Genomic DNA, 15,762 nt, shown 5'->3' with positions numbered 1-15,762 from the left:
GGAGGCAGGGTTGCCATCTTTCTCAAGTCTTTGTAATCTGTTCATTTTTATTCTATATTTGGATTCCATATTTGATTAAATAGGTTGTATGTGTGCACATGGTGGTCTTATTTTACTGTCACTCTGTTTACTGATGTCTAAGCTGTACTTAATAAAGTAAAATACTGTCTGGTCACGCATTAGGGAAATAAAGAAAGGAAACAGGACACTGACTTTGCTATGATTATTATAATTTGTTGGTAAAAGTAAAGCAAATTTTAATAGAAAGAAAGTTTTTTTTAAATTTTAAAGTAGTATTTAAACTTTCATTGGTAAAGGGTTTTGTTTAACCACTAACTAAAAGCCAAATGCACTTACAGCCACAGCTTGTGGCTTGATACCAAATGACCCAAAGTCCAGTGCTAGGCTCTGGCCGGGTGGTTTGAAACCTCAGCTGTATCTCCTCTAAGTACAGAGACATTATGTATCTTAAGATTACCACCCCACCAGGGCGGCACAGTGGCTCGGTGGGTAGCACTGTCGCCTCACAGCAAGAAGGTCCGGGTCCTTTCTGTGTTGATTTTGCATGTGCCTCCCGTGTCTGCATGGGTTTCCTCCGGGAGCTCCGGTTTCCTCCCACAGTCCAAAGACGTGCAAGTGAGGTGAATTGGAAATACAAAATTGCCCATGACTGTGCTTGACATGAAAGACTTGAACTGATGAATCTTGTGTAATGAGTAACTACCTGTCATGTCATGAATGTAACCAAAGTTTGTAAAACATGATCCTAATAAAAATATTAAAATCCTAATAAATAAATAAATAAATAAACCACATTACCAACAAGAAGTGATATTTGAAATGTAGCTATATATACTATTATTAATAATTTGCAAACAGTACAATTAACACTTATATAAATAAATTCAAATGATTATATAAATGAATTTAATTATTTATTTTTGCCACTAATTGTCACAGCATAATTATAAGCAATTTAAGAGTGTTTGTTTGAATTGTACATTGTTCATGATGTTAAGATACAAATCATATACAAATCATAGTATCTTGAAGTACCATTTTTTAAAGAGTTTAACAATTGAAAGTGACTGACATGAGGAATATAAATAAGCCAAGCAAGCCAAGCTCACATTTTACCAGTTTTCTTAAACATATGACACAATTACTTAAATCACACTGTTTCTGCTGTGTTTTATAGTAGTAGGAACAGTAAAATATTGACCATACATGTAGCTGTATGGTCGATGGACAATGATTTCAGGCTACAGTGAGCATCATCATAGTTGAAAAAAAAACTGTACTTGCATGGACATGACATATTGATTCAGACATTTTGGCTGTAACGTATGAGGGTGTTTAATTGGTTTTTTCCCACCGTCTACTTGCAAGTGTTTGCGTACCTCGCCCGTCCGCCAGACATCGGTTATAACCAACAGGACTGAAGTACTCAAAGATAAAGACAGCCACGGCTGATACAATCAGTAGCATCACAAACATCATGACCCAGACATCAGCACTGAAGGGCTCTGAGGAAGAAAAAACAAACAAATATTGTGAAAGTTGAGTGAGTAATATAAGTTCTTCAGAATAACCTTTCCAGAAACCCTTCAGCTTCAGGGCTTCAATTTTTTAAAATATTACTTTATCTTGAAAATCCCTGTGCTGTTCTAGCTTTCAGTAAAATCAACAAGCTTATTCCAGTGAAATGACCTTTTGCATTATAAAGAAACTACAGAGTTTAAATATGGGGACTCCCAAGTATTATGTCTATTTAAAGCTGTTTTTTTTTCAACCTGTGGCTCACTGATGCATTTGTAGTCACTGTGACACTGGCTTTTGGTCTCTGTTGCAGCATGTTGTATCTAAGATCATTAATGTTTGGGAAAATTTGAATCATGTAAATAGTCAAGTAGAGTTGCTGCTCTTTCGGCAAGCTTGTAACCCTTGCTAATATGGTGAGTAGCTTCTTATTTCTTAAATAAGTCATTCTCTTTGTTGTTCTCTTTGCTCTCAGCCATTGTACGGTGCCCTTGCTCAAGGGCCCAACAGTGGCTGCATAGCAGAGCCTGGATTTGAACCAACAATCTTATGACTGACTGCCCAAAGCTCTAACCACTAGGCCACCACTGTCCCAATGTGAGCAATGTGAGCTTCCAACGATTTAACTGTCATGAACAGAGCGTCATACAGTAAGTCATATTTTTAAGAAAACAACCTGTTAGAAACCACTGCAGTATCACCATCTCTCTGTCCTTTCCTACGATAGACAGATTAAGGGTCTTGTAAATTAAGTACACTTGATGAGGTGACTAGAAGAAGAGATCTTATCCTTAATGCCACTTCACCTAAAGAGTGTTCATCACTGCCAGACCAGAGAGAGAGAGTGTAACAGAAGGAGCTCTAAATAAACACCTGTAGGTGTTACGTGTATTTTAATATAACATATTTTACATTATTCCTGAACATTAGGAACGTTTGTGCATGTGTCAGTGGATGAATCCATACCTAGAAAAGCAGACGGGGACACAGTGCCATTGCTACGAGAGACCATGACACTAATGCCTGTCTCTATGAAGGGGACAGAAAAGTCGATGACCTCTGATCTCTCTTCATTGATGGTCAGTGAGCCTACAGCCATGTGGGCGTTTTTAAACACCACCTACAGCGCAGGAGAGAATAACAGAAATATAATGATGTTACAGAAAGCTGACACAGTTTTTATATACACTTAGTTGCCATAAGGTGGTACATAGGTTGTACATAGATGCAAAGACACGGGCATCAACACAGATACAGGCAATTCTGAGTAGTTAAATACATAAAATAAAATAAAAAAAGGTACTTCTGCAAACCAGGCAATTTAGATTGTTAGCGAGCATGCTAAAATCTATGGTAATGGTAAACATTTATTGATATGGCTTTAAAGCTATTGCTTGAATATATAAATCTGTACAGGTATTAGCCATACGTTAAAGATTAAACTGAAAGGAAAACCAAGCTGTGCCCCTGCTGACAGTGTCTTGTACACTGATCCTTGTTTATAATTAATTTACATTTATTTATTACTACTTACATTTACTATTTACTATTTTGCCAAGCAAAATATTATATTATTATTATTTTTATTATTAATGTACAGTGGTATCTTGTAACTCAGCGTCCCCAAAACTCAAATCTTTTAAACTTCACGCCCTTCATTGAAAAATTTGTACCCTTAAACTCAATGTTTCCCTTAAATTATTAAGTATTGTATTTATTCCAAATTAACAATGAACAGTTGCTTTGTTCAGCGCTCGGCTTGAGCGGTGCGGTAAAACGTCATCAAAGTGTGCATATAAGACGAATCTGCATTTGTGTGGAATAACCGTCAGATTCACTCTGAAAGCTCCACATGTATCTGTGTTTAGCTGTATTTTCCTACTATTTCACTTTTAAACTTGTGTTATAGCTCAGGGTTCTGAGAAATTGTAGGAATCAGCTTTTTATTTCAGTGTTTTTATATTATACTTATTTTATTTTTTAGTGTATACGTGTCAAAAACAACCCCATTATTTTACATTAGCCTAAAATATATGCAGTTCCACAGGATCATGAAATGAATTAACAGGTTGCCCATTCATGCTTATGGGAAAAAATACATTGAAACGCAACACCAGTCCCAGAACCAACTGACACTGAGTTTTAAGGTACCACTGTATTAATAACAGTATATTTTACAAAACTGGCCATTTTTATATACAGATTTGCCCAAAGCTTAGTAAATTAAACCAAATTAAACACAACTCAAATTCATTAACGTCAAGAAATTGAAAAATAATAAAATTTATTAATAATAAAATATTAAATAAATAAAAAAACACCAAAGTATCAACAATATCAACAAATAAAGACTTATCAGAACCATTTTTTGTATTCAAATAATATTTAAAAGATATTATGGTTATAGTAACTGCCCAAGTTAATAAAAACTTAAATTAATTCATTTACAGAAATGGTTTGTAAGCAGAAAACATAATTCTAAACTTAAATTCTTACTTTATATTCTCCGTGAGCATACAGGGTCTTACAAAGGTATTTTTGAGTATAAGGTTAAATCCCCCATAATAACACAAATACAGGAAACAGAACATGTTAAAGGACATTTTCCCAAACAGCATGATTAGTTTAAAATCCTGGAGCGCCAGTCACTTGATTTATAAAGTATTCTTTCATTTATTTATTTACTTAATTGTAATTAAGAATTTCCTATTATTCGATTATTTACTTTTAGTTCTGTTACTATATACGTATATACTGTATATACAGTGTATCACAAAAGTGAGTACACCCCTCACATTTCTGCAAATATTTTATTATATCTTTTCATGGGACAACACTATAGAAATAAAACTTGGATATAACTTAGAGTAGTCAGTGTACAACTTGTATAGCAGTGTAGATTTACTGTCTTCTGAAAATAACTCAACACACAGCCATTAATGTCTAAATAGCTGGCAACATAAGTGAGTACACCCCACAGTGAACATGTCCAAATTGTGCCCAAAGTGTCAATATTTTGTGTGACCACCATTATTATCCAGCACTGCCTTAACCCTCCTGGGCATGGAATTCACCAGAGCTGCACAGGTTGCTACTGGAATCCTCTTCCACTCCTCCATGATGACATCACGGAGCTGGTGGATGTTAGACACCTTGAACTCCTCCACCTTCCACTTGAGGATGCGCCACAGGTGCTCAATTGGGTTTAGTCCATCACCTTTACCTTCAGCTTCCTCAGCAAGGCAGTTGTCATCTTGGAGGTTGTGTTTGGGGTCGTTATCCTGTTGGAAAACTGCCATGAGGCCCAGTTTTCGAAGGGAGGGGATCATGCTCTGTTTCAGAATGTCACAGTACATGTTGGAATTCATGTTTCCCTCAATGAACTGCAGTTCCCCAGTGCCAGCAACACTCATGCAGCCCAAGACCATGATGCTACCACCACCATGCTTGACTGTAGGCAAGATACAGTTGTCTTGGTACTTCTCACCAGGGCGCCGCCACACATGCTGGACACCATCTGAGCCAAACAAGTTTATCTTGGTCTCGTCAGACCACAGGGCATTCCAGTAATCCATGTTCTTGGACTGCTTGTCTTCAGCAAACTGTTTGCGGGCTTTCTTGTGCGTCAGCTTCCTTCTGGGATGACGACCATGCAGACCGAGTTGATGCAGTGTGCGGCGTATGGTCTGAGCACTGACAGGCTGACCTCCCACGTCTTCAACCTCTGCAGCAATGCTGGCAGCACTCATGTGTCTATTTTTTAAAGCCAACCTCTGGATATGACGGCGAACACGTGGACTCAACTTCTTTGGTCGACCCTGGCGAAGCCTGTTCCGAGTGGAACCTGTCCTGGAAAACCGCTGTATGACCTTGGCCACCATGCTGTAGCTCAGTTTCAGGGTGTTAGCAATCTTCTTATAGCCCAGGCCATCTTTGTGGAGAGCAACAATTCTATTTCTCACATCCTCAGAGAGTTCTTTGCCATGAGGTGCCATGTTGAATATCCAGTGGCCAGTATGAGAGAATTGTACACCAAATTTAACAGCCCTGCTCCCCATTTACACCTGGGACCTTGACACATGACACCAGGGAGGGACAACGACACATTTGGGCACAATTTGGACATGTTTACTGTGGGGTGTACTCACTTATGTTGCCAGCCATTTAGACATTAATGGCTGTGTGTTGAGTTATTTTCAGAAGACAGTAAATCTACACTGCTATACAAGCTGTACACTGACTACTCTAAGTTATATCCAAGTTTCATGTCTATAGTGTTGTCCCATGAAAAGATATAATGAAATATTTGCAGAAATGTGAGGGGTGTACTCACTTTTGTGATACACTGTATATATATATATATATATATATATATATATACTGTATATATATATATATTATTATTTAATATTATAATATATTAATATATTATTATTATTATTATAACTTTAGTTATTATGTGCACTTCCAGTGTTTGTGCAGACCTGATACATTTTGCACAAACCTCTCATAAGCACATATGTGAGGTAAGAAAAGAAGTGCACTTTGTTGGCATGTCAATGTGTATACCAACTTCATACATAACACAAAAAGGTGCATCTAGATCAAAGTGTTCTTGATTTGACTCACCAGAGTAGCTTATCCATTTAAACAAACTTGACTTGTTAAACATGAGTAAGTATATACGTGATTTGTTAGGCTTTCGTTAGAGTTTTAATAGTCTGTTAAAAATACATGGTTCTATAAAAATGTATAGGTGTCTCCCACCACTAGCTATTTAAATGACATCCCCACCATTATCACTTCTATATTTCAAATACCAGCATTTGCTTGTGCAGAAGTCTTGCAAATTTCCCCTCAGCTGAAGGGCTGCAAGCATGCTGATCGGCTCATTTCATACAGAGTATTCCGTCAGGCATCTTGATGCAAATTCTTTCTCGGATGCATGAGCAATTCTAATATCACCTGCAGCAATGGCAGCTTCCACACAACAACGAGCACTTCGTAATGGCATGTCTCGCTGTAGTAGAACTGATGAGCTCAATAGGCGTCGAGCAAAATGTGCTTATTCAGTGAGCGAACAGTGGATTTCTGAATCCTTGACTTTATCATGTCTTTCAGTAAGAAATGGAGCGCAATGGGAGTAACTGTTTCCAAAAAAACAGTCCCAGCAGTACAGGGTAAGCAGAGTGGTACATGCTGAGGGGAATACATGTAAAATGACATTTTAAAATCACATTTAAACATATTCTCTCGCTCCCTTTTCAATCTGAATGTGCCATTCAAAGCAATTCAGTTTTATGTATGATAAAACACAACCTTACCTTGTGTAGTCCATTACATAAATCTTATAGGGCTATTATAATTAACCCTGCTATAATGATTTTGACTTTTGTGATGACTGCATATCCCTGATATCATGATATTTAGATTTTTGGCTTAGGTTTTATATTATATAATAATTTTTACCTGTATCCTGACAAATCCCTTCTCAGGTGCTACAAAAGGCTAATAGTTTTTACAATCTGACTGGACATCACAATCCCACAGCAACCAATTGCAATAAAGGATAAAGGATTTATTTTGTGGCACCTTTATTTCAATGGCTTTCCTTTCTCTGGTGTTTTTGATTGATACATTAGATTTGAATTTACAGCTGCAGCAGTCCATCCTAATATTTCTTCCCAGTTTTTGTGTGCACATGAGTGTGTGTGTGTATGCAAGGGGAATTAGGTTAATGATCAATGTTAATATATTTCTTTTTCTGTTTTAGATTCATTATTGTCAAGAAATCCAAAAATAATAAAAAAATTAAATTCAATGATAATAAAATTAAAAAAACACTAAAGCAGGTTTTTTTTATCAGCTCCACTGACGATATGAAAGCACTTTGTAGTTCTACAATTACTGACTGTAGTCCATCTCTTCCTCTGCATGCTTTGTTAGCCCCCTTTCATGCTGTTCTTTAATGGTCAGGACTCTCCCAGGACCACCACAGAGCAGGTGTTATCTGGGTGGTGGATCATTCTCAGCACTGCAGTGACACTGACATGGTGGTGGTGTGTTAGTGTGTGTTGTGCTGGTATGAGTGGATAAGACACAGCAATGCTGATGGAGTTTTTAAACACATCACTGTCACTGCTGGACTGAGAATAGTCCATCAACCAAAAACATCCAGCCAACAGCGCCCTGTAGGCAGCGTCCTGTGACGCTCCTGTGATGAAGGTCTAGAAGATGACCAACTCAAACAGCCGCAATAGATGAGCGATCATCTCTGACTTTACATCTACAAGGTGGACCAACTAGGTAGGAGTGTCTAATAGAGTGGACAGTGAGTGGACACGGTATTTAAAAACTCCAGCAGCGCTGTTGTGTCTGATCCACTCATACCAGCACAACACACACTAACACACCACCACCATGTCAGTGTCACTGCAGTGCTGAGAATGATCCACCACCTAAATAATACCCGCTCTGTGGTGGTCCTGACCATTGAAGAACAGGGTGAAAGCAGGTTAAAAAAAGTATGTAGAGAAACAGATGGACTACAGTCAGTAATTGTAGAACTACAAAGGGCTTCTATATGGTAAGTGGAGCTGATATAATGGACAGTAAGTGTAGAAACATGGAGGTGGTTTTAATGGTATGGCTGATCGGTGTATGTGTGTGTGTGTGTGCAAGGGGAATTGCTAAGGGGGAAAGGCTAATGATTATTATGTAGACAAAATATCAGACGCCTTCTTTTTAACATTATTAAAATAATGTTTAAAATATATTATGGTTACAGTAACTGCCCTAGATAATAAAAACTAGATTGAATTAAATTAATTAATTTACAAAAAAAATTTTAAAACCAGAAAACATAATTATATACTTAAATTCTTACTTTCTAAGAACTTTCTGAAATAATATAAAAATAAGCCTGCACTATTTGTTATACTATAAGATTTAGGTGATATTTCAGTTATTGCTGATTGCATTTACACCAGTAATATAATCATATGTGTGTACATTACACACTACCATACTAATTATTTTGTAAGTTTAGTAACATCACCAATAGAGACATTCCGATGTTAATATACTATTTACTTTGTAATTTCAGCTTAATTATGCAGCCTTGTAGACAGTATTATTTACACACAGATCAGCAAAATGACCTGAGAGCCGCTTTATTTAAATCTATTAATTAATTAAGTCTGTTCTGCATCTAAGAACGCATAAGAAAATACGTCATGAAGGATTAAAATATGTAACATGTTCCATTGAACAGTTATTAATTGTATTTATCCTGTAAAATATTTAATTTAACAAATAATTTTACTTTACTTTCCAAAGTATAGTTAATCAAACACCTGATAATAAAGTGGCTAATCTAGACCAATGCTTTTTGGTAGTTATTATTATCAGTTATTCTATACATTATATATGTAATATCCTGTAATAAAATTACTTATTTATGTATAATACACTTAAATATGGTAAAGAAACGTGTAACAAACATATTTACCACATTTCACTTCTGAAAATAATACCTGAAAAATCTGAACTGTTTAAAAGAAATAAACCAACAAAGCACTTCTCGATTAAATAAGAAATCCAACCCTACCTCGCCAACCAAGCCATTCCAAGTTCCGTTGATCTTCTTGCCGTGTTTCCCGTTGGTCACCAGGTAGAGGTCATATGTGAATTTCACAGATTTGGCGATCTTTTTGAGGATGTCTATGCAGAAGCCCTTACAACAGCGCTTAATATAGATCCCTGAATCTACTGTTTGGTTCCTGAAAACGTTAAAAATAAAAACATTAACAGAAAGCTGAGAGAAAAGGTTAAATAGCTACAACACAGGTTGTTTACCAAGAGTAAAGCGACAGAAAAATAAATAAAGTAGACTTGAACTGTACAAACGAATCATTGCGAGAACATTCGTTGATGTGGGGACTGTCTGTTAAGGGCAAACTGGGATAAGGTAGGTTTAAAAGCACAATAACAGGAACATCACACTTCAAGAATAACTTAAAATCTGTAAAATATGTACATTTTCATATTTAAATATGTAAATTTACATGGTTTTTATATTTAATTTCAACACGGAGAGCACTCTTAGTCTTAGTGAGAATGGATAATCGGCTACAATTTACAACACCTTATTTAAACATTAAACATTTAAACACCTTATTGTCCCTGCTGGACTGAGAATAGTCCACCAAACAAAAATATCCAACCAACAGCACCCTGTAGGCAGCGTCCTGTGACCACTGACAAAGGTCTAGAAGATGACCAACTCAAACAGCAGCAATAGATGAGCGATCGTCTCTGACTTTACATCTACAAGGTGGACCAACTAGGTAGGAGTGTCTAATAGAGTGGACAGTGAGTGGACATGGTGTTTAAAAACTCCAGCAGTGCTGCTGTGTCTGATCCACTCATACCAGCACAACACACACTAACACACCACCACCATGTCAGTGTAACTGCAGTGCTGAGAATCATCCACCACCCAAATAATACCAGCTCTGTGGTGGTCCTGTGGGGGTCCTGACCATTAAAGAACATGGTGAAAGGAGAGTATGTAGAGAAACAGATGGACTACAGTCAGTAATTGTAGAACTACAAAGTGCTTCTATATGGTAAGTGGAGCTGATAAAATGGACATTGAGTGTAGAAACAAGGACGTAGTTTTAATGTTAGGCTGACAGGTATTCATTTAGAAGCAAAATCAAGGCTGCATAGAAAATACCACATTTACTTTCAGAAAGAAACCCATGGAGACACAGGGAAAACATACCAAACCTTCACAAACTGTGAGGTGCAGTTTACATCCTGGTCACCAGGCCCCTGTAGCTGTGCAGCATCCACAGCATAATCATTAAATAAGAAAAACAAGTTCCTCAAGACCTTTTCCTCAGAGGTTCAGATTTTGTGCTTATTATAAAAGGGTGCATTTGGTTCCACATTATTTGTAAATAGTGATCATTTATCACCAGTATCACTCTTTAAAGAAAAAAACTGCACTAATTCAGCAGTTTCTTTTCATGTTAGTGAGTTTCAGTTTGCAACGACTGTTCCTTTTTTTAATTTAGACCCCTTAAGAGTTTAAACAACCGCATATATAGTTTAAACAGGTCGACTGGACACATACAGAGCTTTAAGCTGCTTCCTGCAGGGGACCGTGTTCCTCATGCAGGTGCCACTGAGGGGGTCCACGTCCTCCACAATGACGAACGGGGCCTCCTCCAGTGTGACGATCGACAGGTGGTCATCGTCCCTCTCCTCGGCGTCTGAGTACAGTTCAAAACGCGGCCACACGTGGTACTTCATAGTCAGTGAGCCGTTCTCCCACTTGCCAACCTGGGAGAGTAAAAAGAAAACATGTTGAAGTGGGAGATAACAGAAAGGTCAGAGTCAGATCAATGCAACTTTACAATGACTGAATAGAGGAAAGATGCAAAAAGGCGTGAGGCTAGTTGTGAAGTATGCAGTTGTGATGTAGTGTATTGAAATGTAAAATGCGTGAACAAGTTAGAGGGAAAGAATACAGAGAAAATGCAAAAGGAATTCTCACCCTGTCCCACTGCCTCTCCTTATCCAGCAGAATAATAACCAGCTTAGGGTGCATCTGGTATCCGTCCTCGCTGAAGGAGAGATTGCGCCCCTCAAACGTTACGTTTATGAGGTATCTGAGAAGAAAAAAATTTCAGGTTCAGGCTGCATATAAGTAACAATAGTTATACAATAAACACTGCTACCCTGGAACACACATAAACAGTTAAGGGAGATTAAATAATACTTTATAATTGTCTTTAAGTAAGAATTTTACATATTTTGTAGTTATTGATTTTTAAAACACATCTATTATGAACACTGTGCCGCCCAAACTGTCTTGCTCTTGACTTAGATAGTTTTGACTATAACGCTGCTGTTACACTGAAACAGTTTTTTCCTGCTTTCTATAAAAGGTCCTACTGAGAACTTGCGTCAGTTCTGCCCTGAAATGAACTAGAAGATAATCCACCTCAAGCACTAGAAATACAGATACTCATATTAGTGCAAACTGGTGAAGCATAATCTTCCCCTGTTTTCTCTGGGTGGCTCTACAATTTGTAACAAACAACTGCTGACCCACTTTTGACAGTGGCTATGAATCAGTCTGATGTCAGGTGTGTTTATGTGTGGGTGTGTTTGCCTCAGAGAAACCAGGCACACAGATTTTCAGTGTTTTGATTTTGTGATGAAACAGTCAGAGTTTTTGCTATGACTTTAAAGCAATCTGGCTTGAAAAGCGAATCCATGTGTTAAATCGGACTGTCTGTATTGTCAGTGTATTGTGAGTTCATTCACTTTGATAGAAAACACTGTGTTTCTATGCTCATGAGGGTCAGTTCAGCAGCATGATAAGTTTAGACAAGCGTCAAATCAAAAACGAATGAAGAAAATAACAAACAAATTTTGATTTTGAGCAAAAAATCTGAACTTGGCACTTAATCTTGCAGCATAAATCTACCACAGGCTGTAGCGGACGTGTAAAATGCTGTAAACTTAAAAGAAAATGTTACAGAAATGTGATTTACAAAGAAATAAATAGGAATAATGAGGCTGAGCCAGCGGGCTGAGCTCTGTAATTCTTCTTGCGTCACACACATTCTGCTCCATTAGCTGCTTCTCCTCCAAATGCTACTGCTCTACCTAATCAACCCCAGTTTCCAGGAACTTTGCCTCCCAAACTCTGAGACCTTACATCAGTCCATTTTTACCTAATCCATGTTCAAATACAATCAGGTAACCATTTGCTAATATTAATCAGACTTCAAGAATGCATAACAATTTCACAGAAAGAGCCCTCAAGCCATTTAAAAATTGATAATTACATGATATTTCTGAGAGTACAAACCTGGTTCATTCACATAAATACCCTGGAGCTCATGAGGTGATTACTTAGCGTAAAAATACTTGGTCAATGGTGTGATATTTTCAAGGGAATGCGCTTTGCACCATTGGACCTAGAGATTGTTGGATACCCTATTTAACTTAAATCTAGTAGCATAGCATTATATAACAACACTATTAGCTTAAAAACACTGTTATATGCTCGAGAGCATGTTTACATTGTTGTACTATAGGGAACAACAACTTCCTACTTTTTGATCATTTAATTACTCAGTAAATCCATTAGATGTTTAAAAGGATTAGGATTAAGATTAAGATTAAGAGCCGCTCAGGTGGCGCAGCGGTAAAGTACGCTAGTGCACCAGAGTTGGGGTTCTGAATGCATCGCATTGAATCTCAGCTCTGCCTTTCCGACTGGGTTGGGCGGCAGCAAGAACAACGATTGACTGTTGTTCAGTTTTAGAGGGTAGAGAGTCGGATCATAGGTCCTCATAACTGGTACAACTGCGACCCCTGCTGGCTGACTGATGGCGCCTGCACAGGGCTGAGAAATAATGCTGATGGGGGTGTGACCCTCTGTACACAGCGTCCATTAGTGTATGAACTCGACTCGTGCAGGTGAAAAATGCAGTCTGTACTGATTGCGTACTGGAGGGGGCGCAAGTCAGTTGAGAGGCGTCCTCAGTCAGCGGTGAGGGGTCGAACCAGTATAGAGGACGCAATCAGGGTAATTGGACACGACTAGAATAGGGGAGAAAAATTGGGGAAAAATAGATAAAAAAAAAAAAAGATTAAGATTAAGAGTCTAGATTATTTTGTGCTCCTCTAATATAATATGTTAGGGTTCTCAGGCGGCTGAGTTTGAGTCTTGATGGTGGTCTGAGAGGCACTTAACAGACATAATTAGCTTTGTGCAAGGGTATAATGGCTGGATAAGGAATCACCTTTTTGCCAGGGTGAATAGTGGAAACATACAAAAAAAGTAGTGTGGTGCTTAGTACATGCTGAAATACTCTTAAATAATATGCAACTGCCTCCCCCTCCAAAGTATAATCATTTAACTAGCATAAACTAGCCTGAGGGGCACTTAACAAACATAATTAGTTTTGTCCAAGGGTGGAATGGCTGAATAGGGAATCACCTCTTTGCCACTGCAACAGTCAGTCCTACTGTCTGGTTGAGACGCCAGAGTGAATGGTAGAGGAATAAAAGAAGGGTAGTGTTGTGCTTAGTACATGCTGAAATTCTCTTAAATAATATGCAACCGCCTTCCCCTCCAAAGTATAATCAATTAACTAGCGTAAATATGTTAATTATAGGACAAACGATTTACTGTTTCTTCACTCAAGTTACATTTTAAAATGTTAAAAGTGTTAATAACTCAGTAAATTCATTAGATGTTTAAAATGTTTAAGAATCTAGATTATTTTGTTCTCCTCTAACATAATATGTTAGGGTGCTCAGGCAGCTGAGTGTGAGTCTTGGTGGTGCCACCAGCCTAAGAGGCACTTAACAAACATAATTAGTTTTGTCTAAGGGTGGAATGGCTGAATAGGGAATCACCTCCTTGCCACTGCAACAGTCAGTCCTACTGTCTGGGCAAGATGCCAGGAGAATGGTGGAGGAATAAAAGAAAAGTGTTGTGCTTAGAACATTCTGAAATACTCTTTATCGCTTTATGCTGGTCAGCTTCCACCAGGAGACACTGGGCCAAAAGCAGGAAAACCCTGAACAGGGCTCCAATCCATCACAGGGATTTGGCCGTCTACTTCTCAGACATAGCCAATCATGTCTGTGAAGATGCCATGCCGGCATGCCAGTCCTTAGAATATCCTGAAATACACTTCCCTAAAAGGCATAATCAATTACTAGCCTAAATCTCTTAATTATAGGACAAACGATTTACTGTTTCTTTACTCAAGTATCATTTTTAAAAAAGTAGTTTTTTTTCTGATAATCTGAACTAGTCAGGAAAAACATTCCTAACCACGCTGACCCACAGAGTCATGACCATCATGTTTTTGCCCGCAGACACCACTGGCAAACCTCTGCACAGGTTAAAAAAAAAGAACAGCTGCTTTAAATGCTCCCTACCCGGCCTCACATCTCAGCAGTGCTGCCAGGGCTGAACGCCTGTACACCAAAGGCAACCTGCTAAGCTTTCTCCTCCAAGACCTGCTCCTCAAACCTCCAGTCAAGAGGAAAGAAGAGCAGTGGAGGGTGACATGGCTGGTGTATTTGGACCATATGACAGACAGATAAAAACTTTAGGGAAGAGAGAGTATTCCACTGAAGCCATATTTCCTCCATAAAATACGCCTCGCTCAGTCAAAGAAGATTCTCTGGAGGTTTATCTTATTAAGGTCATATATTTTATGAACACAGGTACACAAAAATAGTGTAGTCGGAGCAAAATACAAAAAAAAAATTCAGGTTGGAATTCAGGTTGACTTCATACACCGATCAGCCATAACATTATAAACCACCTCCTTGTTTCTACACACATTGTCCATTTTATCAGCTCCACTTACCATATAGAAGCACTTTGTAGTTCTACAATTACTGACTGTAGTCCATGCTTGTTTAGCCTGCTTTCACCCTGTTCTTCAATGATCAGTGACACTGACATGGTGGTGGTGTGTTAGTGTGTGTTGTGCTGGTATGAGTGGATCAGACACAGCAGCGCTTCTGGAGTTTTTAAATACAGTGTCCACTCACTGTCCACTCTATTAGACACTCCTACCTAGTTGGTTCACCTTGTGGATGTAAAGTCAGAGACGATCGCTCATCTATTGCTGCTGTTTGAGTTGGTCATCTTCTAGACCTTAATCATTGGTCACAGGACGCTGTTGGCTGGATATATTTTTGGTTGGTGGACTATTCTCAGTCCAGCAGTGACAGTGAGGTGTTTAAAAACTCCATCAGCATTTCTGTGTCTGATCCACTCATACCAGCACAACACATACTAACACACCACCACCATGTCAGTGTCACTGCAGTGCTGAGAATGATCCACCACCTAAATAATACCTGCTCTGTGGTGGTCCTGAGAGAGTCCTGACCATTGAAGAACAGCATGAAAGGGGGCTAACAAAGTGTGCAGAGAAACAAATGGACTACAGTCAGTAATTGTACAACTACAAAGTGCTCCTATATGGTAAGTGGAGCTGATAAAATGGACAGTGAGTGTAGAAACAAGGAGGTGGTTTTAATGTTATGGCTGATCAGTGTATGTATAGTATATGGGCAAAAGTATGTGAACATTTTATTCTAATTATTGAGTTTCCTTAATAATCTATTAATAATTCCTCATAATTATTGCCTTTACACTTATTA

The 15,762-nt window shown here is 38.2% G+C and overlaps 1 protein-coding gene across 1 annotated transcript in view; it reads right to left on the bottom strand.

The window, feature by feature from the left end:
- The window catches only part of grin2bb (glutamate receptor, ionotropic, N-methyl D-aspartate 2B, genome duplicate b), a 144,217-nt gene that overhangs the window by 17,979 nt on the left and 110,476 nt on the right, over window positions 1-15,762 (bottom strand). Inside the window, exons 6-10 of the mRNA XM_063009807.1 lie at window positions 11,105-11,219; window positions 10,682-10,890; window positions 9,149-9,320; window positions 2,506-2,659; window positions 1,401-1,526 (exon numbers count right to left, since the gene is read on the bottom strand). Of these exons, the coding sequence (XP_062865877.1) occupies window positions 1,401-1,526; window positions 2,506-2,659; window positions 9,149-9,320; window positions 10,682-10,890; window positions 11,105-11,219 (776 nt within the window). The remainder of the gene's footprint in view (window positions 1-1,400; window positions 1,527-2,505; window positions 2,660-9,148; window positions 9,321-10,681; window positions 10,891-11,104; window positions 11,220-15,762) is intronic.

The sequence above is a fragment of the Trichomycterus rosablanca genome, chromosome 15 (assembly GCF_030014385.1).
Source record: "Trichomycterus rosablanca isolate fTriRos1 chromosome 15, fTriRos1.hap1, whole genome shotgun sequence".
NCBI lineage: Eukaryota > Metazoa > Chordata > Actinopteri > Siluriformes > Trichomycteridae > Trichomycterus > Trichomycterus rosablanca.
The sequence above is the reverse complement of the archived record's forward strand: the minus strand, read 5'-3'. Positions and strand labels throughout refer to the sequence as shown.